This window comes from Tinamus guttatus, unplaced genomic scaffold, assembly GCF_059628265.1.
Source record: "Tinamus guttatus ecotype Peru unplaced genomic scaffold, ASM5962826v1 Tinamus_guttatus_pri_ptg000459l, whole genome shotgun sequence".
Classification (NCBI taxonomy): Eukaryota; Metazoa; Chordata; class Aves; order Tinamiformes; family Tinamidae; genus Tinamus; species Tinamus guttatus.
The window spans coordinates 5,323,285-5,348,067 of record NW_028288993.1 but is presented as its reverse complement, the minus strand read 5'-3'; the positions used below and the strand labels follow the sequence as shown (position 1 = coordinate 5,348,067).

Here is a 24,783-nt window from a genome sequence, read left to right as displayed (position 1 = left end):
AATACTCTTCATATATAGTATATATAGCTTTCACATTTATGGTCATATACTAAGGCTTTTGTCATCACTATCTTATTTTGGAGGCCAGCATTGTAGGGAGTGGCATAGGCCAATCCACACAACTCATGGCAGGAACAGGGCCAGCAGTTTGGAACTGCTGCTGAGGTGATCTCAGCATTTCTGTGGGACAAGCAGGACCAGTGCCACGGACTAAAATATGGGCTATCAAGAGTTGCACAGGTTAGTAGGTAGCAATTTTCTTTGTTTCTCCTATTATGTCTTAAAAAAACCCGCTGTTTCCTCATAACAGCAATCAGCTGTCACTTTGGTTGTAGCATTGTCTTTTTATATAAGTGATTTTCATTGCAGTGAGAAAGTCCATGCTGAATATGCATACTATAGGTTGTGTATAACTGCTATCAGTAGCCTTTTCTGCTTTTAACAGTGAAGAATCTATTGCTTTAACCAAAATTTTATACTAGTAAGTTAATATGCTTTTCTTTAATGTATGAAAGCATCTAATAGCATCAACCATCAGAATTGGATTCTTACAACTTTAAGGTGAGGCAAGCAGTAAATATTCCATTCCTGTCAAACATCAGCTGTTACTTTGTAGGTTACTTCTGAGGTGTCACAATATGAATTATGAGTTAAGCTGAATATTTTCTTTATAGGCAGCAACTGTTTCAACACAATACAGTGTTCTTTTGAACAAAGTGTATCATGGATTTGTTTTGCCCAAACTTGAGGTTGGAAACATTATGGATGTAAATTAGAGTGGGTGCTACTCAGGGGCAGGGCTCATTTCAATTTTCAACCTTCTGCTCCTGTGTTTGCCTGAGCTCTACAAGATATACATGAATTGAAAAGCCCTTTACTCCAAATCCTCCAACCCTTGCTACCTCTACTGCTGTTTTATTAACCTTAGCTAGTAATGAATAAGATGCAAGTCATAAAGACAGCCCAGCAGCACTACCCAAAAAGTAAATAGAAGTTGTAGGAGCCATGTTATCTGCCATAGAGGGCAAAAAAAAAAAAAAATAGTCCAAGTGTTTTAGGCAGCAGTAGTCAAGAGTAGTGGGTTGGAAATACACTCCTGAAAGCAGGCATTTTAAAACAATTCCTTGTCTTTCCTATTATGTCAGTGTGACTTATACTGGCCCCCTCTTTATTCTCTGAGACAGAAAATGAGGATTTCATTCTGAGCAGCCACAACGGTGTTGCCTTGAGCTCCCCCTGTGTCTTAGCTGAGACTGCTACCAGCTTTGTCCTAGCCCTGGGAATTGAGCAGAGAGCTCACAAACTCCCCCATCTTTTGTGAGAGAGAGAGAGAGAGATACAAGAAATAAAAGGCAAAGGTGATGAGTCCAAGCATGAGAATGGGCCAAACCCTTCAGCTGATGGCGCTGTATGCCAGAGCAGCCAGGGAAGAGCAGGGTACTAGGCCAGGCCTCTGAGGAGCTCCCTCCCTTTCCTGCTGGAGCTTCCACGCCACCTGTGGGAGCTCCGGAACAGCACAGAGCTCCCCGGGGAAAATGCTCAGGAGCGCAGGGCAAGGACCTTCATCTGCAAACTTCATTTTCCCCAGAGCTGCATGAAGCTGAACATGCTCTATGTTGAAACATAGATTATATATAACATTTTGGAGCGGGGATCGCTGTATACTACGGACAGTAGAGAAGTCCTAATGTTCCAGTTTTGGTTTAAAAGCAGCAGCTTGCTGCCATGCACTGCCTGTAGTACATGAATCACTGTCCCGCTGCAGCTGTGACTCTTGGTACTGAACTTAGCTCTGCTGTCTAGGTGCTCCTACCCTCGTGCCTTAAGGGATAAATGCTGTCTCAACACTATAGCAGCAGTTAGGATTGCGCTTCAGATCCCCCCACATCTATTTTTTTTTCCCACAGATAACTCAAAGCTACATGGTTCACTAACAGCCCCCATCATTAATGGGGTCAATGGACTCTTCACAGATTTAACCCCTTAGTGCTCCCCTTTAGTGATCCAAAAATAATGTGTAGTTTCTGATACAGACCTAAAGAAACTTTAGGGGAAAAAGAAAAACACTATCAGAAAAAATTTATTTCCATAAATTAAAAACACACACAAAAGAAACGGTGATATTTTAGATTCACACATTACTGAACAGAAACAAACTGCCAAGAGCATGATGGAGGCTAATGGCACAGGTGTACAAATTCCCACTGAGCTATTTGTTAACATGATAGCATCAAATAGACTTTTAATCCACGCAGTTATCCATGTTCTAGGAAAGAACCTGACATAATATACCAAAGGTCCAACTCAAATCAAATACAATAAATGAGAACAGCTTGCAGAAAATTGTACCAGCAAGCATCTGAACTCAAACATACACAGCCCCAAGAACAGCCAGGCAAACTCTGTAACGCACATTAAGTAGCCTTTGCTGCTCCAGTTGCAGCATGATGAAAGAAAGAGCTTTTTAAAAAAACGACCCCCTCCGCCTTCCACAATCAGCAAACTTATCCAAAAGCTGCCTGGCTCTGCAAAGCTCACTGATGAGAGATAATACAGAGCAAAAGCTTTGCAATTTTTCCTCAAGCTGTTCCAGTCATGGTTCTGTGAGCACTGTGTACAATGTCTTTTTTTGCAAGATGGTGCAAAAGGATCCTCGCAGAAGTTGGGTCCTGCTGTGAAAAGGCAAGTTTATATGTCCTCTGCTAAGGAAGTCTGCAAGACCCCCAAAGATGCATCTTCTATACGTTTTGTCTGGGATGATCTGTGACAACAGCAGCTCGGTGGCAAGCACTTAGCTTTTGTACTGTCATCATTCCCAGTGTACAGGCTCCAGCCACAAATGGAACAAAGCTGTTCCACAAGTGCTGTGAATAAAAACAGAGGTGAGAGATGAAAAAGAGGAAGCAAACAAGCATGATAATATCTAGATGCTGGAGAGGTGGGGAGGAAAAATGAGATGCTTTGTCTCACTTAGCTTAAATCTCTATCATACAAATACTAAAACAAAACAGAAAAATGCTGTATATTTGGACTTGCACAACTCTAGAGTCTGGGACATGTTAGGCAATTACAACATTTTCTGAATTTCTCCAATTAGCAAGTATTTTCATTATTCTGCTCTCTCTGCTGTAGCTGTTGAGAGAGCTAAGAAGGGCTACCTCAGCAGCCAGAAATGGGTCAGAACAAAGGAGCTGACAAAAGAAATCCCAAAGCCAAGTTCCATCTTTGAAAGCGCATTAGCCGACTGAACTCTGCTTGGACCCCAGTTTCTTCCCTCCCCATCCAGGCCCTTATTTGGTTCAAAGCTACAGCAAGGTTACAGCTCAGTTCTGTCACAGCACTAGAAACTTCCCATAACAATAGAAAATGAATGAACACTGTGTTGCAATCCTATTTACAGCATAAAAACATGTATACATACCACGCTTGCTGCAGCTTCCAGATAGTCAATACCTGGGCTAACAAACAGGTATAGGGAATGTTTTAAATAAATATATATTTTAAAAGCAGTTGACCTCAAGGCCCTCAGGCAAGAAAATTATTTTTTATAAAAAGAAATCTCTGAAAAATGAAGAGGATCAAATGTTATAAAGCAGCCGAAATAGGTTAACCAGACCTGGCAGCTGATAGTGTGTCAGTATGTTCAAAGTTTGCCTGCCTTGTTATTTTATCTCCTCAAATACAAACAACACTACTGTATATCTGTACTTCCCTCTTTTCTTCCTGATTCAAGATAATTAACCTCCAGAACAAGAATGTAAGCTTCTAGGAATCCCAGCATATAAACTAGGTGAAAAAAATAATCCAGAATACATTTCTTTCAAGACTTAGGCACACACAAGGGTGTATTTTGCTTCTGTTTCCTTACTTTCAAAGCTCTGGAATTCAACAGATTGCTTGTTCATTTTGTGTTTTCTGTTAGATACAAGAGAACTGGCAGAGCAACAGAAGATAATGATGGTATTTTCTGTCCTGCATTCATTGGGACTTAAGAATACCCACCCGCTAGATGTTTGGTTCACATGCTCATTTTGAAGGTAAAGAAATTCCACTATAGGGGCAGATATATAAGAAAGTGCAAATTTCAAGTGATGAGTGAAAGAAATAATGGAATATTTGAGCATCCCAGCAATGACAGCCATCCCATTAAGCTTTGCCTGAATAACTTCCATAGGCACTAAAGGACAAAAATTACCTGGACTGCAGCAAGTATTCATTTTGCATTATGCTTCAAGTAAGTTTTAACAGAAGTTATCCCAGAAGGGAGTACTCTTCCCTCAGAAAGGTATGGCCAAGAAATTGCCCAGTGCTGCAGCAGATAATGACAAATGGCCTTACATACTGAAAGAAATACTTTCTACATGCTAGGAGGCTTTTTGTACAACATCAGCTATTATATGCAATAATGCTATTCAGAGATCTAATTATGAGCTATATAAATTGTAAACCTAAAACAGTAAAAAAAACAACAAAAACATTTCCCCCATCCCAGTGGAACAAATGTATTTTGTTGTTGGCATTAAAATCAAATTGATATTTTTATTGGAATTAAAATTACTTAAAACGATTCTCAAAGTTTTTGCTGGTGTTCTCTGCAAGCAGCAACTCAGCTAAATAAAAACCTCTACTTAAGTGTCCTTTAGCTTAACATCCTTCTGGGCTACTTACCTTTGCCTCTGGAGAAGAGGTAAAAAGCACCAGCTAATTATGTGAAAATTCACTGTACTTTGGGGGAGAAATTAGCACTGGGCACCATTTTTTCTTAAAATACAATCTTTTTGGAGATGCATCACATTGAAAGGCGTCCTCATGCAGCAACCCAGGAAACACATACAAAGTGCAAGTTATTTAAAGTCCTAGTCATGTGGGGTTTCTGTTGCCTAAAGGCAGGAAGGGCACAGAAACTTAGAAGAAACCTTCTAAGTAAACATAAGGAAGAAACAATTGAAAGCAAAGTCAGACTGCTACTTTTAATAATTAAAAAGTTAGTGGTATATCAAGAGTTTGTTTACTAGAATTCATCCTTGTCAAACACCCTCTTCTCTTCTCTCAGGTTGTTCAAGATAGTGACTCTAGTAACCACAGCAGACTCAAATGTGCAAATGTTCTGGAGTAAAAAGTCCTAGTATCACTGAAGGTGCAATACCCCCTCCTTTATACTTCTACTCTACCCTCAAGAGGTGTTAAACATAATTAAACATTAGCCATCATTTCCAGACGTTAAACAAGGAATGGTAAATCATGTGGGGCTGTGCTACACATAGGGACTTCAGAGAATCCCTCTCCTAGCATTAAAAAAAAAAATAGCACCTTAAAGAGGTCCACAGCCAGTAACTGATCATCACATATTAAAAGTGAGCGGTAGAGTAAGGTATGAAGAAGCAGGTAAATTTCTTCCCAGTGGACTAAAACATGAAAGGAGCCGACTGAGCCGTTCCGAGCTGGTCACCTCTCAGCTGCTGGAGGCCGGCTCATGCTCAGCCTCGTTTGCAAAAAAGGCTTCAAGGTCCATGAGCTTCTTAATCAGAAGAGCATCTAGCTCTGCACCCTGTAGTGCAGCTTTTTTTGCTCGAGTGAAGCTACCCACTGCTTTGATTTTGCTTCGTGCCTTCCTCTTTCGGGGGACAGTGAAGTCCTGAAACTCCAGAATCCGTTTCCTCTTCTGCTGGCTGACAGAGATCAAGACTCCGTTTTTCACCTTGGGCTCTTCAAAGATTGTTTCCAGGCTCCTGGTGAAAGCAAAGGATAGGACTCAGGAAGCAGTTAACTACCATGCAAGCTCAGGGAGATGGATGCACTTCATAAACCACGTAAACATGCTTCCAACTTTTACTTTTCTACAGCCCTTCTCATACACACTTATCTGCAGCTTGCATTTCCAACACCTGCATTTTTATACTCCTAACTAGATAATTTCTTAGTAGTGCAGAGATATCTGGGTTGAATCTCTTTGTGTCTTTACTTCAGTTGCATATATTTAGCATAGAAAAAACACACTTGTGTTCTGAACTTTTTTTTTAAAAATATATGAAGTAAAATCAAGTAGCAATCTTGATACTCATGCAATGTATAGTTCATTGCAGTTACTTTGGTGATTTTTAGAATATTTAGTTGCCTTTGCATTTATAAAGTGCAGAATTAAAGCAAAAATATTTGGATGGACACTGAAGGAATGAGTAGGTGAAAAAAAAACACACAAACCTTAACTTATACAGTGGCAGAATTCTTAGTTCATACTCTCTTTCACTGCTTTCTATTCAAACACTAATTTCCTTGAACTAACCACTCTGAACCAGGAAAATTTTTCAAGTGTATCCCCCTCCTTAGATTCCAGATACCTTAGTCTCCTACCACTGCTTAATTAATTTGCAAATATCTTCAGTTCTCATTAGTGAGCACAACCAACCTGGCCGGAGGAGGAGACTTATAGTTCTTGTTTGTGTATATTTCTTCTAAACTAAATTCTTTCTTCTTAAGCCTGAAAAAGTAATGAACAAAGCAGTCAAGAAGTAATTTTAAAACCATCCTCTTTCACAAAAAAGCAGATTTACCAGACGCAAATACAGTTTACTGTCTGTAAACACTAAGTAATTAAGCTTTAAATTAAAAGACTGATTTAGAGTCTAATTAGGGCTAGAATGGAATGAAAGATTAGGTCGTAAGTACCATTCAAAGCATGTTTGAAAAGGTCTGAGTCAAGAGTTGCCATTTCCGCAGAGAATGCTCCTTCTAGCTTTCTATGATGTTTTAAATAACGATGCTCAAATGAACATTTATTTCTTGAGCCCCATTTTAATTGTCGGTTATTGATACTTTAAAATTATTAAGCTGATCTCTGAAGAAACGTATTGCTTTATCAAAACTGGCACTTCCATTCAGGAACTAAAGTGGAAAAAATACTGGATGACCGACTGCATTGAAAAAAGCAATCTGGCTTCATGACTGCCCACATTTATACTGTTCTTGTAAGATCATATTCCATAAGCAGTTAGAGCCTGTGAAGAACTCCCAGCATCATTTACATCAGGAAAACTTCCTGACAGGTCACTTCACCTCTCTGTGCTGAGCAGGAATACTGAAATTTCAATGTACATTTCTTTACTTGAACTAAATAAGAATTACTCATTTTTTTCTAACCCTTTGAAAAATCATTCCATTGCAGCTTAGTGTTTCGTGTTTTGTGTAAAAACAAGTCGGTCATTCCAATGCTGTAGTCCTTTACTTATCCCTTCTCATTTGAAAGAAATTATATTCAAAGACTTATGTCCTTATCCAGTCTTTTATAGATTTGTAGCAGGTAGGTCTCAATCCTTCCTTATAAAGGAAGCAAGCATGAGGCATTGCTCAACTGGGAGTGTACAAAATAGTGCAAATTAAAAGACACTGCTCACCTTTTTGGTCTGGGGAGTCCCATAGGAGTAAGGTTAGGGTCTGGCTTAGGAACAGTTTTCCGGATTCGGATCTGGGAGACTTTCTTTGGCCTCTTTTCTGGCTCAATCTTAAAAAAAAAAAAAAAAAGAAAAAAAAGTCACTTTAGTGAAAGAAGTAATAGAATTACCCTGCTAGTTAATAGAATTCCCTTCATCTAGAATATGGATTATCATGTGAAGAACTTTTTCCTATTCCTCTGTTTTGCCATTTTTTCTCTCTGCTTCAAAAAAAGAAAGGAGCAGCACAGACTAGGACTAGGAGCCTGTTCTCCCTCCTGGTCTTTAACACTAACTAGATACATTCCCTCAGCAGCAACTTCAGGTGCTTGTGGTAGAGAGATCTAAAAGCAGTAACAGCTGTTGTTCACAATATGGTAATTCTCCTGAACAGGTACTATGTCTGTTTCTAGCACAAAAACATAAAAAAGATAGCCAAAACCAAAAAAAATGAACTCACTTTTTTCAGGTCTGTGTCATCTTGGGATTTAAGACAGGCTGGAACAGAAGCATCAGCTTCATCAAAGGCAGGGACCTGGAGCTCCGACGCTGAAAGCCTGAGGGGAGATGACGATGATTCTGGAAGCGAGCAGGGCTTTGGTAATGGAAGAGGGAATGAAGGTCCCAGACTATAGCCAAAAGAAAAGGAAAAAAGAAAAAAAGTAGGTTGATAACTGATTTATGATTGATACCCGATTTATGCGGTGGTAGCATTTCATGCTGTCAGGCAGTGTTCCTAAATTGCAGCATGGGCACAAAAGCAATGCAGTTCAAAAAGCTGCCTAAATGAACCTTTCTATCTTTCTCCAGTACCTGCATACAGCCTAGAACTGCTCCAGCCCTCACTGGTACTGATGCAAACTAAATTGCCAGTATATTTGAACTTCTATTTTAAAAACACATTTTTTCCCTTTTCCACAGAGTTAAAGTGTTTACAGCTCTTTATGGTAACTACTAAAGGAAGTGGTTAGTCCTCCTTTTCGATCAGCAAATTTCTTTTGCACAGCTGTTGAGTACTTTTTGTTCACAGATAAATTTTCAAGATAGCTTCTATATCTGCCATTCCAACAGTGGCAAAGGACAGAAGGAAGTATTAATGCTTGTATTAATGCTTAATGTCCAGCTACTCAAATGGAAATAATATATCCATAAACAAAATATCCATAAACAAAAATTGCACAGTTTCACAGATATTCATTTCATAGAAAGTGGCGCAACACAGTTGCAAAGTAACAGAATTCTTCTGCACAGTGATCTGGGTGGTATTTTCTGTGAATCAACGCTTATCTTTTCTGTTATCTAGTCTGTTTAATTCACCAAAACTTTTATCACAAAGCTGCTCTGGTAGTGAACTGCCAAAAACTGAGAGCAGAGTGACACAAAGGCCAAGAGACTCACCGTATCTCATGAGCTGCTGACTGTAGAGCTTCTGTCCTCTGAACAGGTAAGTGCGGTAAAATGGCATAGCTGGTTTAAAAAGGAAAATTAAACAAGCAAACAATGACAGAAGTTAGATTGACACCATAATAAAAGAGAGAAATTTCTTAGTACAAACTATATTCTAAGAAAAAGATGTTGATTTCAGGAATGGGAGGGAGAAGAAAGACTAAAACCCTTCAAGATCAAGCCACTCTACTAGTAACTAAATTTCACTGACAGCTTGTTAAGGAAATACTCTTATTTTCCCTTTAGAGTGGTAATAATAAGAAATGAATATAGAAAGAGCGCGTGACTGTTAGTCTGAAAATTGAAATTATTTCTATGAAAGCCAAGATTCTTTATTCAAGAATCCCATTAAAAAAAAAAAAAGCATAACCAAAAACTTTAAAGGATTTGGCTACTAAACAGAAAACAGTGTGGTGGCAAAAATAACAAGTATAAGGAAGATTCCCACAGGATTAACTCAGTGTCATCTCTCAATCCTATACTCTTATTGGAATACTCTTAATTGATGGGAGTAACCATTTCCATAATGGCTGGTGAACACCATAACGCTGTGAAATAAAATGTAGCATGGCAGCTCTGGGTCCTTAAAGCTTAAGCTTTGCTTTTTTACCCATGCCATTAACAGCAAGAACAAATGGGTCAGTTGGGTCAAGTACTGAGCAGCCCATCTTGTACTTGCTACTTTCCTAAACTAACAGGTACAAATAGGTCACTCTTTGAAAGCAAAGAAGATACATTCAGATCAAAATGCTACAAAATAAATGAAAGCTAACCATGCTGACAGCACAGTGTATAAGAAGATCAAAACAACTGATTTCTTGCATTTGTCTTTTAGCATCAGAATTACAAAGTTTCTTTTCTCTCAGTGTTTCACTCCCTAGCCCAGAAATACTGGAATCTGCACTCGCTGTGTGATCAGAGTCCTCCTTGCTAAAGGCAGAGCTGTGTGCTTTATGCAGTAAGAAAAAATTACAGGAGAAGAAAATAAAACCACTTCAGAATTTTGAATAGGAAAAAAAGGCAGATTTCACTTAAAGAAGCCTTATTAATGGCAGTAGAAAGTACAGGATAAACTTTTTAGAGAGCAGTCTCCAGACTTAAGTTTAGGAGGAAATAACACCGTAAAGCAGCTCCAGTCCAAGGACAATCTGTCTCAACAATTAAAAATAATGCATTTACTTCATTCATAGAAGTTTTAAAAAGTAGGGAGTTTGTTTTGTTTTCATGAATGGCAATAATATCTTAAACTTACTGCTCATCTTACTGATAGCTAAAGTCTACTAGTCTGATTGCTTCCAGAGCACTAATCTGTACACTTTCAAGTTTAGCTTGAAATACTGTCTCGCATAAAGCAGAAAAAAAAAATGCAAGTCCAATAGAGCATCCTGCAAAGCCATTTGGACCTAGGGACCATTATTCAACTTCATTCTTTCACTGCAAAGAACTTGCAGAAAGGAGTATTTCTTTCATAAGCTCACTCAAACCTTTAGTGTACAATGGAATTTAAATTAGCAGGCTAATTACTTAAGCTGTTAGATAAATTCTCCATTTCCACAAAGCAAAACATGGTGTTAATTATCTGGCATGTTTTCTAATTTTACATATATCAAGTTGGGACACAGATAAGCCAATTCAGCAATCCTCTAGAGATAACAATTATTGAAGAAAGGAGTTAATGAAGTGACCTTTTCTGCAGTGCTCATGAGCTTATACTCTGTTCAGGAATCTGAAGACTGCGAAGTTGGGCACTGAACAGTCCCATGTCTCAAATGCTGATAACAAAAATAACTTAAATGTGCAAAGTAGACTTCACTGCTCTTCGCACTGGTATTGAGAATAACAGACACCAAAGTCCATTACCAACCTGAATTGGAGCTACACTTTCTTGTGCCAACAAAACACCTGGCAGATGCCATCAAAGGACACGGCACGTATAAAGAGGTTACAGTTAGCACACACCAGCCACAGAACACAATTCAAAATTTAGTGATGCCCCCCAATGAGGATTCCTCCTAATTTGATATTGAGCATTTTACAGCAATCCAAGTAGCAGTTGTGGCTGAGACCTCTGGAAAAAAAACAAAACAAAACAAAACAAAAAAAAAAACACAAAAAACAAAAAAACCCCACAACTTTCCTACCTCAGAAATCCAGTTGTTCTGCAGTCACTCTGAATAGACCTAAAGAAGTAGCTCACCTTTCTGCATTATATATTCTGATGCATGGTGTGTATATTTTGCAAGGGAGAAGAAAATACAGTTAGCCACTCTGCCAAAAGACGATAGTATTAAAGAAGCCAATGCAAGTCTGTTTAAATTCAACTAACAAACTCTTCCATAGGGAAGAATCTTCCATGGTGAGCCATCTTTGGAGCAGAGTGTGCAGATTTGGAACAGGGAAAACTGACCCTCCAAGTGCAAGCTGCAAACACCCTCTCCCTCCCAAAAAGGAGCAAGTATGTATCCTATAAATAAATATATATATATATTCATTTATTTATTTATTCTCAGAAAAAAGTTGATGGGTTTTACCTGTTCTCGATGCCCCCACTTGGCTGCCACTTGCACTGATGGGAATGGAGAGGAGTGATTTCGGAGGGACGGGCAGAAGGACCATGCTGACTCCATATGGATAGTGCCCTGCCCAGCGAGTACGGCAATGAAGAGAAGAGGTCATCTGCTACGGAAGTTGCAAACCTTACCCCTTTCAAACCCTGGGTGAACTGTGACATAAATAGTCTCTGGATGGTAGGAATACGACTGGTTAAGTTTCTTCTTCTTGTCCAAATCCTGTAACATCCAGGGGAAGAAAGTGCTAACACTGTCTGAAGGCCAAGCATAGAGTAACTTTTTCTTCGTGCAGCTATGGCATTTCTTCCATGGTCAGGATGAAGGGCAGCAGCCCCTGGAGTTGTTAAAGAACGAGAAGAAGGCAGCTCATTAGCCAGACTGCAATCTTCCTTGGAAGCTGTTGTACCTGAAGAGCTCTGAGACAGGAGAAAAGAGAAGGTCCATTCTGAAGATAGTTCTGGTGTTTCTCCCAAAACCCGTCTGTGATGTACAGAGCACTGGGATATAATCCCTGTGAGGTCTGTCACAGAACTAGAGTCCAATTTTATTTGAAAAGAAATGGGGAAAACTGGGGTATCCACGGGTGAGGATGGAGACCTGTGCCTCAAATCTAAAAAAGGTATTTTGGTAGATTTTACAGGATAAAGTGCCAGAGACTGAAAGCTGAACATCTTGGTGCACCAACTGTCAGCCCAGTGTGAGTGTAAGTTCCTGTTAATGCAAGAAAAAGCTTCCAAAAGATTTTTAGCTCTACGTTGGCTGTACCTCCCAGCCACTGGAAGAATTTCAGAAGAACATGGCAGGGACTTTAAGTTATGGATGCCTTTGGCAGGCGCCAGGAGTTTATTGGCCATTGCAGACAGCTTGCTTAACAGTGCTGGTTCTTTGGTACATTTTCTAGTATTCAAGTTGCTCAACAAGCTGCACCTTTTGGCCCTCTGCCTCGGCATACGCACCAACCTTGTGGCCATTTCCGTTTCCATTGTTGGTGGTTTATATGAAAGGTGCAAAGAATTGAGGAGCTTACAGAATGTTTCCGAGGGAGTCTTTGAAGCTGAACTTCTCATTTTGTTGCCTTTTCTTACACTTTTTGGTTGTTCTGATGTAGGAACTTTTTTGCATGCCCTTCTAGGCTGTATTTTTAATGGAGGAAGTCCTCTTAGTTTATTTGTAGCTCCAAAGGCACCATGGATTTCATCACATGCAGTTTCTGGGTGTAGATGGCAAGCACAATTCAAACTGTCAGAGGATGGTACTCCTTTAATGCAGGACTCTGAATTAAGGCTCAGGTTTTCTGTTTCTGAACCCTGACTCTTCAAAAGCTGTGAACTAATAACATCTGTGGTAATCTTTGGCCTTTTGACATCTTGTAAAGTGCTATGTAGTTTATTTCCACTGTTTATAACAGCAAAAATCTGCTTTGAAGGACTTTCAAACTTCGTATCTCTTGATATCACCAACTCCTTTGAAGAGCTGCATAAAAGTTTCGAATTGGACAATGCACTTGGTTGTAGTGTGACTTTTGCTTGGTAACTTGACCTGTGTTCTTGTTGTGCCTTGTCTGGCAGATGCGCTTCCACCTCATCATATGTTTTCTTTCGTTTAAGTGCCTGACATTTTTTTATTTGATCAAGTTTCTCTGAACCTAAAGTTTCATTTTCTTTCCAAACTGAATGAGTTGGAATAGTGTCTTGGCCTTCTCTAATCTCCTTTGTATTATCTTTCCTCTGTGCATTTAAGTTGTAAGGCACACATACTTCCCTGCAAACTACATGCTTTTGGGATGATTCTTTGCAACTGTTTGACTGCATGCTCATACATGGAAAAAACGTGGGTGTTGCATCATACTGGATTTCGGGTGAAGATTTTGTGTCAAATAGATCTTCAGCTTGACAATCATACATCATTTCTGAAACCTGATTGATCCTTCTCTTGATTCCTTCATCAAGAGTAGAATATATTGGCAACGTTTTTCCAGGGGACGCTTCTCTCTCCATTTTATCTTCTACACACAAAGTCTTAAGCTTCTCTCTACAATCATTAAAATTATTTTCTGGTAAAGTTACATCCATGTTTTTTAGAGGTAGTTCACTGTCCCCATCACCTGTGGGGCCTCCTTTGCTCTGTACACAAACTCGGGAGCTCTTTGCATTTTTCAGCAAGCCAGTTGCTTTTCCATGCTCTGAAGATGGACTCTCACATATATGTATTCTGCCTTTTCTCTTCACACGCATTGTTATATAAAGAGGTTTTGTCACTGAAGAAACTTTGTTAAAAATATATGTTGAAGATGAATCAAGTTCATCTATTGGTGTATTCTCAATTGACATACACTGCTTTTCCTTCTGAGGAAGAGAGACTCCCAAGCTCACAGCTGTGTGTGTTTCCAAATCCACATGAGGCTCGGTGTAAGCTTCTTGGATCGCAGACTTCCTGGGCTGGGGTAGATCTATACCCTTTTGAACATCAGTTTCTTTACCAGGCTCAAACAGTAACTGTTGCTGTGTGTTATCTAACATAGGTTTTACTCTAAGACTTGATTTGTTTTCCATCTCTGAAAACAGATTCATGTTTTCTGGCTTATCTGACAGACTCCCATGGATTAATGTGGAAATGGGCAAAGATGGGACATTGACTGTATTTTCTTGATCCCCCACAAAACACTCTATCTTTGACAAAGTTTTATGAACTGTGTTTCCTGCAAATACTAGCAACTCTCCTTTCTCCTCCTCACAACTGACAGAGCAACTGTGTTGTGAGCAATGTGTTTTGCTACAAAAGCCTTCTTCAAAAGTTCTTTTATCTTCTCTTCCATGTGCTTTCTTTGATTCTTTAAATTCATTTGTTTTTTCCTCAGTTAGTTCATTTATGAAGCATGTGTATCCTGAAAAATCTGCATTTCCCACATGATTTACAGAATCAAAACCCACTGTGTTATCTTTTATAGTTGCTTGAAAATTATCTTCTCTTACGCATTTATGAACTAATGGAGTCAAGTTGTCGCCATTTTTTAAAAGCATCTCTTCACCTTGACTAGGATCAATTGTTATTTTATTTTTTTCTACAGAAATAAGTAAAGTTTGTAAAACAGGTTGTTTGTGTAAGCTTTCTAAATGTTGAGTCTCAACATTTTCATCTGGCAGCTCAGTTTCATTTTGCCTGCTGCCTGAAACTGGCCCAACTAACTCACTTTGACCTGCAAGAAACTCATTTTCAATTGGACCCATGGTTGTTGCTGGTTGACTAGTGCATGGTCCTTGAATATTCAAGTTGTCAAAAAACTGACTTGAATCATAGATTGAAGCACTGTATTCAGAGAGATTAGCTGTGAGTGATGACACGTCTTTTTCCTCTAATGTGCCAATTTCTCTATTCTTTAGGCCTAATGGAGAGTTGCAAAATCCATAATTATGAACACATTGTTTTTCGATCAAGTATCTGACTAACAGCTGTTCACTAGACTCACTTCTCTGATTGCATTCAGGAGCATCTGGAGAATTCACAGTTCTTATTTTATCAGATTTATCCATCTGGAGAACACACATGCTAATTGGTTCTTGTGCTTTATCTCTGTCACAAATAATTTCATTGCCATCTTTATCAGGGTCAAGCTGTTTTAGACCTTCAACCTCCATATTTGCATTTGATACCTCATCCCTTAACAGGGTAATAGTGGTCTTCTCTGTAGCAGAAGCTGAGCAAAGTATGTTTTTTCCTTTGGAAGTCTCATTTACTACCTGCAGAGCTACACTTCCATTACCCTCGTCATTTTCACAAGGAACAGATCTACCTGCTGAAGGGAAGTGTTTTTCAGAAATGACAGCTTCTTTACTATTACATCCAAGTGAATCTTCTCCTTCCAGACTATCACTTTCTCCAGCCTTCGTTTCAACCTCATCCTTAAACAAACGACCTGGGAAGTCATCACCTACATGTGTCCTCTCTGATAAAATAGAGGAAGCAGTGGCAGTTGTACATTGGTCTTCCATACTCTGATAGTTACAATTCCACGTGTTACTCTGTTCATTTTCTGAATCAGTGACCACACTGTCTATATTCCTCAGTAAAAACATCACATTATTTTGGGAAACTTTGTTTGCGGGATTAGGGGTATCAATAATCTTAAAATTTACCGAAGGCTTGAATTTGTCTTCTGGAAGCTCAAATTCAGCAATTTGTTCCTCCGTTGCTCTAGAAGCATCAATTGATCCTTTTCCAGATAGGCTATCCTGAGCCTTGTCTCTGCTTGACACTTCCTTAGCAGTACAAGGAGTAAGTTCATTATCATGAGGTACTTGTGAAATTTGTGCAAAAGTAGGTAAAGGCATATTTAGTGAATAAACCAAATTAGTTTCTTTGCCAATGGATAAACTGTCAATACTGTTGGCTTCTGTAGCTTCAACTAAATTGCCAGCCTCTTCTGATGTGGTATTACTCTCAGATTCCTCTCCAAGAAGTTGTAGCACAGGTGAGCCTTTTTCTAACTTGGTATTGAGTTCCACACAGCCATAGCTGTTAGGAGAAGTAGTGTTTTTATTGGAGGTATTATAAAAACATACGTATGTCTGCTCAGTTTCAGGGGGAACAATGTTATTTGTTTCCATCAATAGACTATTTTCTGTTGCATCACCCTTGTGCTGATCACTGACTGCTAATTGACACTGGTCTTTTTTCCACTTACCAGCTTCTGATGGGATGATTTTTAATTTTTCTCTTGAGAAATCCTCAGGAGATGAAGCAATGGAACTAAAAACTGAAGAATTACAACACTCAGAATTAACATCTCCTTGAGCTTCAGGATGAATACGATCTTCATCTTTATCTCCCATAGCAATTTTTCTCTGGATTTCAGCAGTGTCTTCAAGTTCAGAGCTGTATGAATTATCTATATTATCACTTACTTCTCTATGATCAGTTTTATCCCTATATAATTCTTCATTCCCTACCACTGAGGGCTGTTCTGCTGGTATTGATTTGGAGCTCTGGTTCTCTGGAAATCCAGTTTCTAGATCATGATGATTTTGACTTTCTGTTTTTTCAGAAAGATTCTCTTCCTGGCCTTCTCTGTGAATTCTACAGACTGCAGTACTGCTGCTTTCTCCAAGGGTATTTCTGAAGTCCAGGTAACAGGTGCCTTTCTGAACAGAGCATGAAACATCTGAAATGGGTAGGCAGAGTGTTCTAGAACTCTGTATTGATGCCCTGTCAGGTTCATTATTAGGTAGAGGAACAGTTCTGAAGTCATAAACATTCCTTCCTTCATCCTGCTGATAGGACTGGCAAATAGCAAGTGGTGTATTGAATTCATCAACAGGAATTTCCCTGGGTAGCTTTTCTTTTCTAGTTTCCAAAATAGATACATTACTCCCTGTTGACAATGGCATGACAGTAGGGGCCTTTAACCCATTATATTCATTTATTTCTTGTGGATGTTCAATGGCCGATTCAACGTTCCTGACTGCTAAAGGCTTTGAAAAAACTAATGTGCCGGTTTCTGAAACCTTATCACTGGCCATGACTCTGCCTACATCTGGGCATTCATTGCTCTCAGGTGGAAGATCTTTACTCACTCTGTCATTCCTGTATCCTGCTTTACTAAACAGCCTAGTCCCATCAGCCTTCATACCTTGTGCTTCTTCAGCAGGCTTTGGTAGAGTTTCAGCTGTCACCTGAACATTTGCTTGGTTTTCTTCTGCACATGAAAAGTAAAGAAAGTCAGTACCACACACTAATTTTAGAACAAATTTAACTTACCACGTTCCCTTAAGCAATACATAGAATACCTTGTATAGAAATGTTGGCTTGTTGCTACTAATGCTATCACAATTCTAAAAAACAAAACAAAAAACTGACCAAACCACCACCCCCTCCCAAAACACACAAAACCAAACGCGCAAACAAGCTACCAAAACATTAATGCAATAAGCATAATTTGGAGGAATGTTTGTATTGAAAAATATTTCATCCCATATCCTGTATTTTTCAGATTCCTCTCAATGAGCAACGTGCAGTACAGGCGCTACATTAAGAGTCCTGTTCAAAATCATTATACTTAGTTGGAACAGTGATGCTTAATATAGCAGGACACTTTTTTGCATTAGCTGTCCTACTTTAGAAATATCTGTGAATTGAATAGCCATTTTTCTCCCTTCCTGAGTGCACTCTAGTCAACAAATGATCCACAAGAAGGCAATGAAGATCCTATCCTATCCAAGCCATCATGGATATTACTAAACACTTCAGTAAAATCACAAAGAAGCTACTAAGTCAAAAGTGACAGAACATTAAAAGAAAGAAAGAGTTACTGAAGAATATCTTCAAAATCAAAACGTTACATGGAACATATTCATTCAAACTACTAGAATCCTTTTAGCATTTTTTTTTTTTTTGGTTTTCAGCAAAGGAACAAAACAATGGCACACCTTCAAACAAGTAAGTACAAAGGGGTTTTTTTGGTTTTGTTTTATGGTTCATTTCAGTAAACAGCAGTAAATACATAAATTTTGTGCCACTGTAATCCACGAGTACACTGATTAAAACTTTTTGGTAATTTTTCAAATAAAGGGGGATCTGGGAGAGAAGCAGGGGGTAGATACAAACATACAACTAAAATATGCACCTTTGTTCTTCAGAGATCCTGGTATTTCAGTGCAACAGATCCTTGAAAACTTCACCCCATGCTGATTTAAGTGAAGCTCGTCCTGAAACAAGACAGAAATACCACTGAAGGCTGATCAGTTCTCTGATTATTTTTGCACATTCCAGGAACTGCACTTGCTCAGGTAGGTTAGTGCTGAAGAGAGAACCCACCAAGAAACCTCAGAAAATATCGGCCCTTGGAGGGAGGAAGAAAAATAACCAATTTATGCACATAAGCTTGATTTTAAGATTGACAATACAGGCAGCCCTGCCTATGCCAAATTTAAAACAGATCCTGTGTGATCAAAGTGATCAGAGATGAGGCTAAAAAAATATCATCTCCCAAAGTGAGCATTTTCAGAATCATTCAACGCAAAGATTTGTTACTTGTTTAGAAAGAAAGAGGTATAGAATGGCCCAGATACTTGTTCTTCATACGTACATTTGAAAGTTGTTAAACATCCAGGGCTTTCAGAATGGTTAAGCCAAACTGACTGATGTTTTGAGTTGGAAGTCTAGGTCATTCAGTAACTATGGAAAATTTAATGAATTCTGATTTCACATATTTACAAGTAAACCAAACATATCCAATTCTAGAGTTACAACAGCAAACTCTTTTAGCTTTTACATCCAGTAGTACATGTAAAATATGTATCTTACCCAGATATTACCTAACTGATGTATGTTTAGCCACAATACTTTTTTTCTCTCCCATCTCCTGTTTCTGACAAACTAAAGAGAATTGAGTTGAATTAGCTAGTCAACTGAGAATCGAGGAGTCACTAAAATTCTGTATATTACTTTCCCTGAAAACAGTCATGCATGTATTTCTGAAACCTTGAGGTAGTTAGAGGCAAACTATTTTCTAATACCAGTAATCAAAACAACAAAATTAAGGGAGACAAGGGAAATCTGAGTTATACCTAGGGAGTATAAAAAAATGCCACCTGCTGTAAAAACACAAACACACATAAAAAAAAATTGCAACTTTTAATAGAAAAATTTGGGAATCTTCAGTTTTTAATAGAGTATTCTTCAGCAGTTTTTATCCAATACTAGCATATTATTTATACATCAAATTTACTTTTCTTTACACTCAATGAGCCTTTGCATAGAAAGAGCATTTTTATCATTAGTGTTTGTTCTAGGGGAAAAGGAAAGTGACCATGTAAGCCTTATTAATTTGAAAAAGGACACCAAAATATTTATAAATGAAAACTCTAAAAGTGAAGAAGAATCTATGTTTTTAGATAAAAAGAACCCTTGAAACCCTAAATTGGAGCCCTTGTGACACTGTAATACTACTACAAGACTAAAATAACTATTATTTAATGATTAGTACCTTCACTGGGGATATCATCTGTGGAATATATTGTACCCATAAGGACATGGAGACTGGCCAAGGCAAGATTGTTTAGTTGTTTCTTTTCTTCTCTTTTTGGGCACCTGTCTTCTTATTGTTGCATATCTGCCTGATACAATTCCAATAGTATTCACAAAAGGGAAAAGAAAACCTTGGTATTTTAAAATGCTGTTGGTTTACTCAGTGATAAGTACTAGCTTTAACTGAACCCTTGAAAACCAAAAGAATGATACATATTACAGAAGAAACAAACACAAAACAGGAAACCCCATGGACAAAATTCTCTCCCTAGTCACCATAACCCTGAACTCAAAATATCATGCAAACATCAATTTTTCTATTGTCTTACTTGTTTTGACCACGAACTTTCCTCAGGGCTTAAAGCACCGCATTCAGGATACTCCTCAGCATCTTGTCCCTCTGTATCTTCTTTCTGGCATCCACCAGTAGAAGAGTCTAGTTTCCTAGAGTCTCTTTTTTGGGTTTCTTCATCCTCTTCACGGCCTCCCGATTTCAGTAACTCTTCAGTGCAAGATTCTGCCAGCCCGTGAGAAGTCACCTCGGACGCATCACCCAAACTCTCCAGTTCCTGAGACAAGGTTTCTACCCCAGAAGTCCTGTGATGCTCAGATGGCAACGTGTCCCTGGGTGCCCGCACAGCTGTGGGGACATCAGACTTTGCAGCCACTCCAACCCCAGGCTCCGACACAGCCGTGAGCTCCGCGGGGAGGCTGCCCGGCAGCCCTGCGCACAGCTCCTCCGCTACGGCAGACATGGATGAATCAAGGAGCGCTTCCACCCCAGAGGAGAGCATCAGGGCAGCTGGAGACCTCTTAGGTGGAGCTTGTCACGGTTTACCCTAAAACCAAATGCTGTGTTAAAATCAACATGCACAAGAAGCAATCTCTGCATTAAAACCAAAAGCTTCATCCTTCCCAATGCAAATGTGGGTGTTCAAGGGTAGCTCCAAAAAAAATTTAGGCGGAGCTGAAAAGCACTTGGGCATTAAAGCATTTGCTTCAAAAAGAAGTGAAGAGCACGCAGACAAACGGACTCCTAACTCTCATTTTCACGTTCAAACGTCTCCCAGCAGCTCCCCCCGTCTCTCACGGGAACTTGGCTGCGGAGACGATGATCTCCGGGGCTCCCATCGCTCCTCCTTGGCTACCGCATCCTTTACCTCCCCGCGACACGGGTGCCTGAGGAGCGAGGACCTTTCTGCCTTCCCGGACTGGAAGGGGTTCCCAGGACAACCACCGCGCGCTGCTCCTGGCGCACCGGCCGCCCGCCGTGCACGGCGGCCCCCGTTGCTGCCGGTTCTCCCCCCGCGCGAGCAGCGCCCTCGCGCCCAGCCGCGAAGCTCCTCCGCGGGCGCACCCGAGGGGCGCCATGAGGCGCGGCGGTGCCCCCGGCCCGGCCCCGCGCCGCGCTCCGTTACCTGCGAGGGCAGCGGCCCCGGCTCCGCTGCCGCCCGCGCCGCCCGTGCGCCCGCCCCCGCGCGCGCATCACTTCCGCATCCGGGCCCCACCGCCGTCGCCTCCCGTCCCACCCCCGTTCACCGGGCCCGGTGGTGGCGTCATGTGGCGCCCGGATGCGGAAGTGGTGGGCGCTGCCTCCCGAGGCGGGAACGACGGGTCGGGGCTGCCGCTCGCTCCTCTCCTCAGCGCCGAGGCCCCCGGCCCCGCTCCGGCCGCGCGCGCTCCCGGTGCTCCGAGGCTGCTCGGGGCTGTCCTGCGCCCCGCCGTGCGCGCTCCCGGGAGCTTCTCGCGGCGCCGCTCGCGGGAAGAGCGGCCGCTGGTGCCTGCTTGCGGGGCCCGGTGTAACGAGAGGAGCCGCAGCCGACCGGTACCGCGCGGTGTGAGTAACGCTCCGGAAAGTCAGTGGGAAAAGTAGCGCCGCTCCGTAGATAGCGGCGCGCTGCTTTACAGCCGGCAGGAGGAGAAATGGATCGTGCAATTAAAAGTACTCGGTGCGAGGCGGTGTTCAGCACGGACCTTGCTGTTCCTGGCGCTGTGGATACATCCCGGTGCCCTCTGCCGGCTGAGCCTGTGCCGCTCTGGTGCGGAAGCATCACCCGCGGGGGGTGATGGTGTCACTCGGTGGCAGCGTCCCAGCTGACAGAAGCAGAGGAGCTTTTAGCTGGGGGTGTTTGCGTGTTGGACTTATGTCATAAAAATGTTACGTTCAGAAATGCATCCTTGAAATGTAAAAGATAGCATTCTGGAGAGAGATATGAGCTGTGCTGCTAGAGCAGGAACCTTTATCCAGCTCTCCCTCTGCCCTGTGCCAGCCCTTGGATGCGCCGCTGTTGGCTGAGCAAGACCCCCTGGCAGCCGGAGCTTCCTTCTCCGTGTCAGCCAGCACGGAGCGCCCCGGCTCCCTCTAAAAGGCTTCCTTGGGAAAATGTGCTTCTTTCGTAGCAGTAGGCTCATCCCCTGAGCCCGTATTTTGTTCTCTTTTTAATTTCCCTGTTAGGTGGGCGAGATGTCATCTGCTCTTTTGACTCCAAGCAGCTGAGTTGAGAAGCGCTTTGGTGTTGCTGGTCCCCACCCAAGGTGGTGGGGGACCCAGAGGCAACCTGGAATTCAAGATGAGAACCAACAAGGTGTACAAGCTCGTCATACATAAGAAGGGGTTTGGAAGCAGTGGTCAGTATCTTCTGGCTCACAACAGTGGATCAACAAGCTGTTTCTTATTTTAAATGTTTTATTGATCTTTTTAGCAAAACAAGCAGGGTGGAACTTTAACTCAATGACCAGTATTAGCAGCCAGTGTGTGGAAGGCTCTTTTCCACACAATAGCAAGATAAAGCAGAACGAAGTTGTGTTAATTTTTCAGAATGAAATGAGATAGTATCTGTAAAATTAAATGCTGGATTCTGCCTCTTCTGCTGCTCTTTTGTCACTTTTCATCTGCTTCTTCTAATGGTATATTTCAGTCATTCTTAATAATGATGACAGCGTCACCCATGACTTGTTATCACTGCCTGTGGATGCACACAGGGTTTCTGGCTACTAAGAACATTTCTTTGTTTGCTTTCTACTCCTGGCCTCCAAATCATAGCATGTTAACAAGGTTTTGCTAATAAGATTTTACAGCTATCTGCTTTTCTGCCAGTGCTCGTTGAGTGGGAAATAGAAGATTTTGCTTGTAAAGCGTGCTCTTTTGTTGAACAAATCTGATGTGAATGTTCTGTGACTTGAAAGAAAAGTTTTGTCTGCAAGATTGGCCAGACTGAAGTGGCTGGATAGGGGCACTATAATACAGTGAATATACTGTATTGTTAATGTATTAATCTTGAAGTAGTACACTAATATTGAGGAGGCTTGTGCATGCAAAAATGCAAGTTTCTGTGTTTGATACGTTTTTATCCGTTGCAGGTTTCCATATTCCTTTTTTTTTTTTTTTTGTCCTGTAGATGATGAACTGGTGGTAAATCCTAAAGTTTTTCTTCAAATCAAGCTGGGAGATGTTGTGGAAATTGCACATCCCAATGATGAATACAGGTGAATTCTTCGTGCTGTTATCAGCCAAGTGTGGCTGGAGAGCTGAAAGAGCCTGGGGATAACTATGGCAAGAGGTCTTACCTGAAAGTTTGTGGGGAATGACAAAGGGGGAGCAGGCAGTGAGAATGATGTATGATTTCAGATGATTTCAGAAAACATTAATATAAATATTTGTTAATATGGTATGGCAAATGCTTAGTTTATCCTGTGCTCAGTGTTGCTAAATTGCTTTGAGAGAATGATTTCATTAGAGTAGATTGGTGTTTCAACTTTTCTGCCTTTTTTTTTTTTCTTTTGTGTCCTAGCCCCCTTCTTCTACAGGTGAAGTCACTTAAGGAAGATTTGCAGAAAGGTGAGACTCCAGACTTGCCATATGCATAGTCATATTATGCAATATGCACAGATTGTAGACAAAGATTATGTGTTTGGACTGTAGCAGTTATTGTAGCAGTTGTTGAGTAATATGGTATATTTTAACCTTAAAGAATTATATTTTAACCTTGTAAGAAAATCAATGCTTTGTCTGTTTAGGAATGGAAAGATTACTATTTTATCAGGAAATGAATATCCATTTTTAAAATCAGCTTTTGGCTAGTAATGTTTAAACAAAATTGTTGACTTTTTAGCCTTAGCTTTCTTCCTGCTCTCTCTGACTGGCTGTACGTCTTCTCTTCTTGCAGGAATTAATTCAGCCTAAACTTTATCTCCTCTGCTTTTATTTTTAACAAATCTTTAATTAAATAATAGCCGAGAGGCTTTTTTCTTTAGCTAAGTTCCAAAGTTTCATGAGAATTCCACTGCAATGAATTTTTTATTTTAAGCCCCTTGGAAACATTCTGGGGATGTTCACTTCTCTGTTGTCCCTTTTTTCCTTCTGTGGCAGAAACAATAAGTGTGGATCAGACTGTTGCACAGGTCTTCCGCCTGAGGCCGTATCAGGATGTCCATGTGAATGTTGTTGACCCAAAGGTGTGTGACTGTAACTTTGTTTTTGTCTGCTCCTTGACTTAGCTAGTTTGGAGCCCTTTGAATCCCCTAATGTTGGAATAAAGGGCTTTTTATTGTTATTTAAAGTTTTTTAGTCTCCTTTCACAAGCAAATGAGCCTTGGACAATTGCAGTGTTTTTGTCATATGTTTTTTTCTTCTGTCTTCATTGCCTCCTCTCTCCCTTTGAACTCTATAAGCTAGCTTTAACATAGCTTGGCAGAGATGTAGAAATCTCAAAGATAATCAGATTCCCAAAGTTTCAGGATAATCATGCAGAAGGAAGAGACAAGGTAACTGTGCCAGTTAAATGAAAAGTCGTAATATGAATTCCCACCGTTAGATACCTGAAGGCCTTTACAAGAAGTATCTTGTATGAATGTCCCAACTATTAGAAGAGCTTTATTCAAAGTATGCATTCAGTACAAGACAAAAATCCACAGGAAAAGAGTCTTCCTTAGCTTCATGAGCAGTGGAAGCCATTTGTTTTACTTGTGGTTCTAGTCAACACTGGGACTCATAGCCTGTAGTCATGAGGTTTTTTCTGGCCACATTATGCAACATTCTGCAGGTCACAGTAGTTGCAGGTATGTGTGCAATGCTGGCAGCTCTTATCGTGGAATTTCCTTTTTGTCTCCCATCTGTTGGGATTACTGACTTGCTTCAGAATACCTGAAGGGTGCTGTGTAGGAAACGACGAGAAGAATCTGAACTTCTTTCTGTTTCCTAGGAGGTGACCTTGGACCTGGTGGAGCTGACTTTTAAAGACCAGTACATTGGGCGTGGGGATATGTGGCGACTAAAGAAAAGTTTGGTAGGTCCTCTGCTTACCATACTGTGTAGAGCA

The 24,783-nt window shown here is 40.6% G+C and overlaps 2 protein-coding genes across 9 annotated transcripts in view; one reads left to right on the top strand and one right to left on the bottom strand.

Annotated features, from left to right (window-relative positions):
- Positions 1–4,775: 4,775 nt before the first annotated feature.
- Positions 4,776–20,300, bottom strand: PRR14L (proline rich 14 like). Of its 3 annotated transcripts, none has more exons than XM_088532385.1 (8): positions 19,795–20,300; positions 18,020–18,144; positions 11,405–17,140; positions 8,826–8,894; positions 7,888–8,056; positions 7,392–7,498; positions 6,407–6,478; positions 4,776–5,729 (listed from the first exon to the last, which is right to left on the bottom strand). In XM_088532385.1, the coding sequence occupies exons 1-8, from the start codon at positions 20,257–20,259 to the stop codon at positions 5,453–5,455; spliced, it is 7,020 nt and encodes a 2,339-aa protein (XP_088388511.1). In that variant the 5' UTR covers positions 20,260–20,300; the 3' UTR covers positions 4,776–5,452. The 3 variants fall into 3 exon arrangements, with proteins under 3 accessions (XP_088388511.1, XP_088388510.1, XP_088388509.1); XM_088532384.1 differs by having other exon boundaries at positions 11,405–17,135; positions 18,063–18,144; XM_088532383.1 differs by lacking the exons at positions 4,776–5,729; positions 6,407–6,478; positions 7,392–7,498; positions 7,888–8,056; positions 8,826–8,894 and adding an exon at positions 11,014–11,088 and having other exon boundaries at positions 11,405–17,135; positions 18,063–18,144.
- A 1,666-nt stretch (positions 20,301–21,966) lies between these two features.
- Positions 21,967–24,783, top strand: part of DEPDC5 (DEP domain containing 5, GATOR1 subcomplex subunit) — a 41,942-nt gene continuing 39,125 nt past the window's right edge. For 5 of the 6 annotated variants that reach the window (XM_088532380.1, XM_088532378.1, XM_088532379.1 and 2 more), the window contains exons 1-5: positions 21,968–22,093; positions 22,864–22,951; positions 23,257–23,303; positions 23,835–23,920; positions 24,667–24,750. In XM_088532380.1, the coding sequence (XP_088388506.1) occupies positions 22,036–22,093; positions 22,864–22,951; positions 23,257–23,303; positions 23,835–23,920; positions 24,667–24,750 (363 nt within the window). In that variant the 5' untranslated portion in view covers positions 21,968–22,035. Of the gene's footprint in view, positions 22,094–22,863; positions 22,952–23,256; positions 23,304–23,834; positions 23,921–24,666; positions 24,751–24,783 lie in introns of all 6 variants that reach the window. The other variant, XM_088532377.1, reaches the window with a different exon arrangement.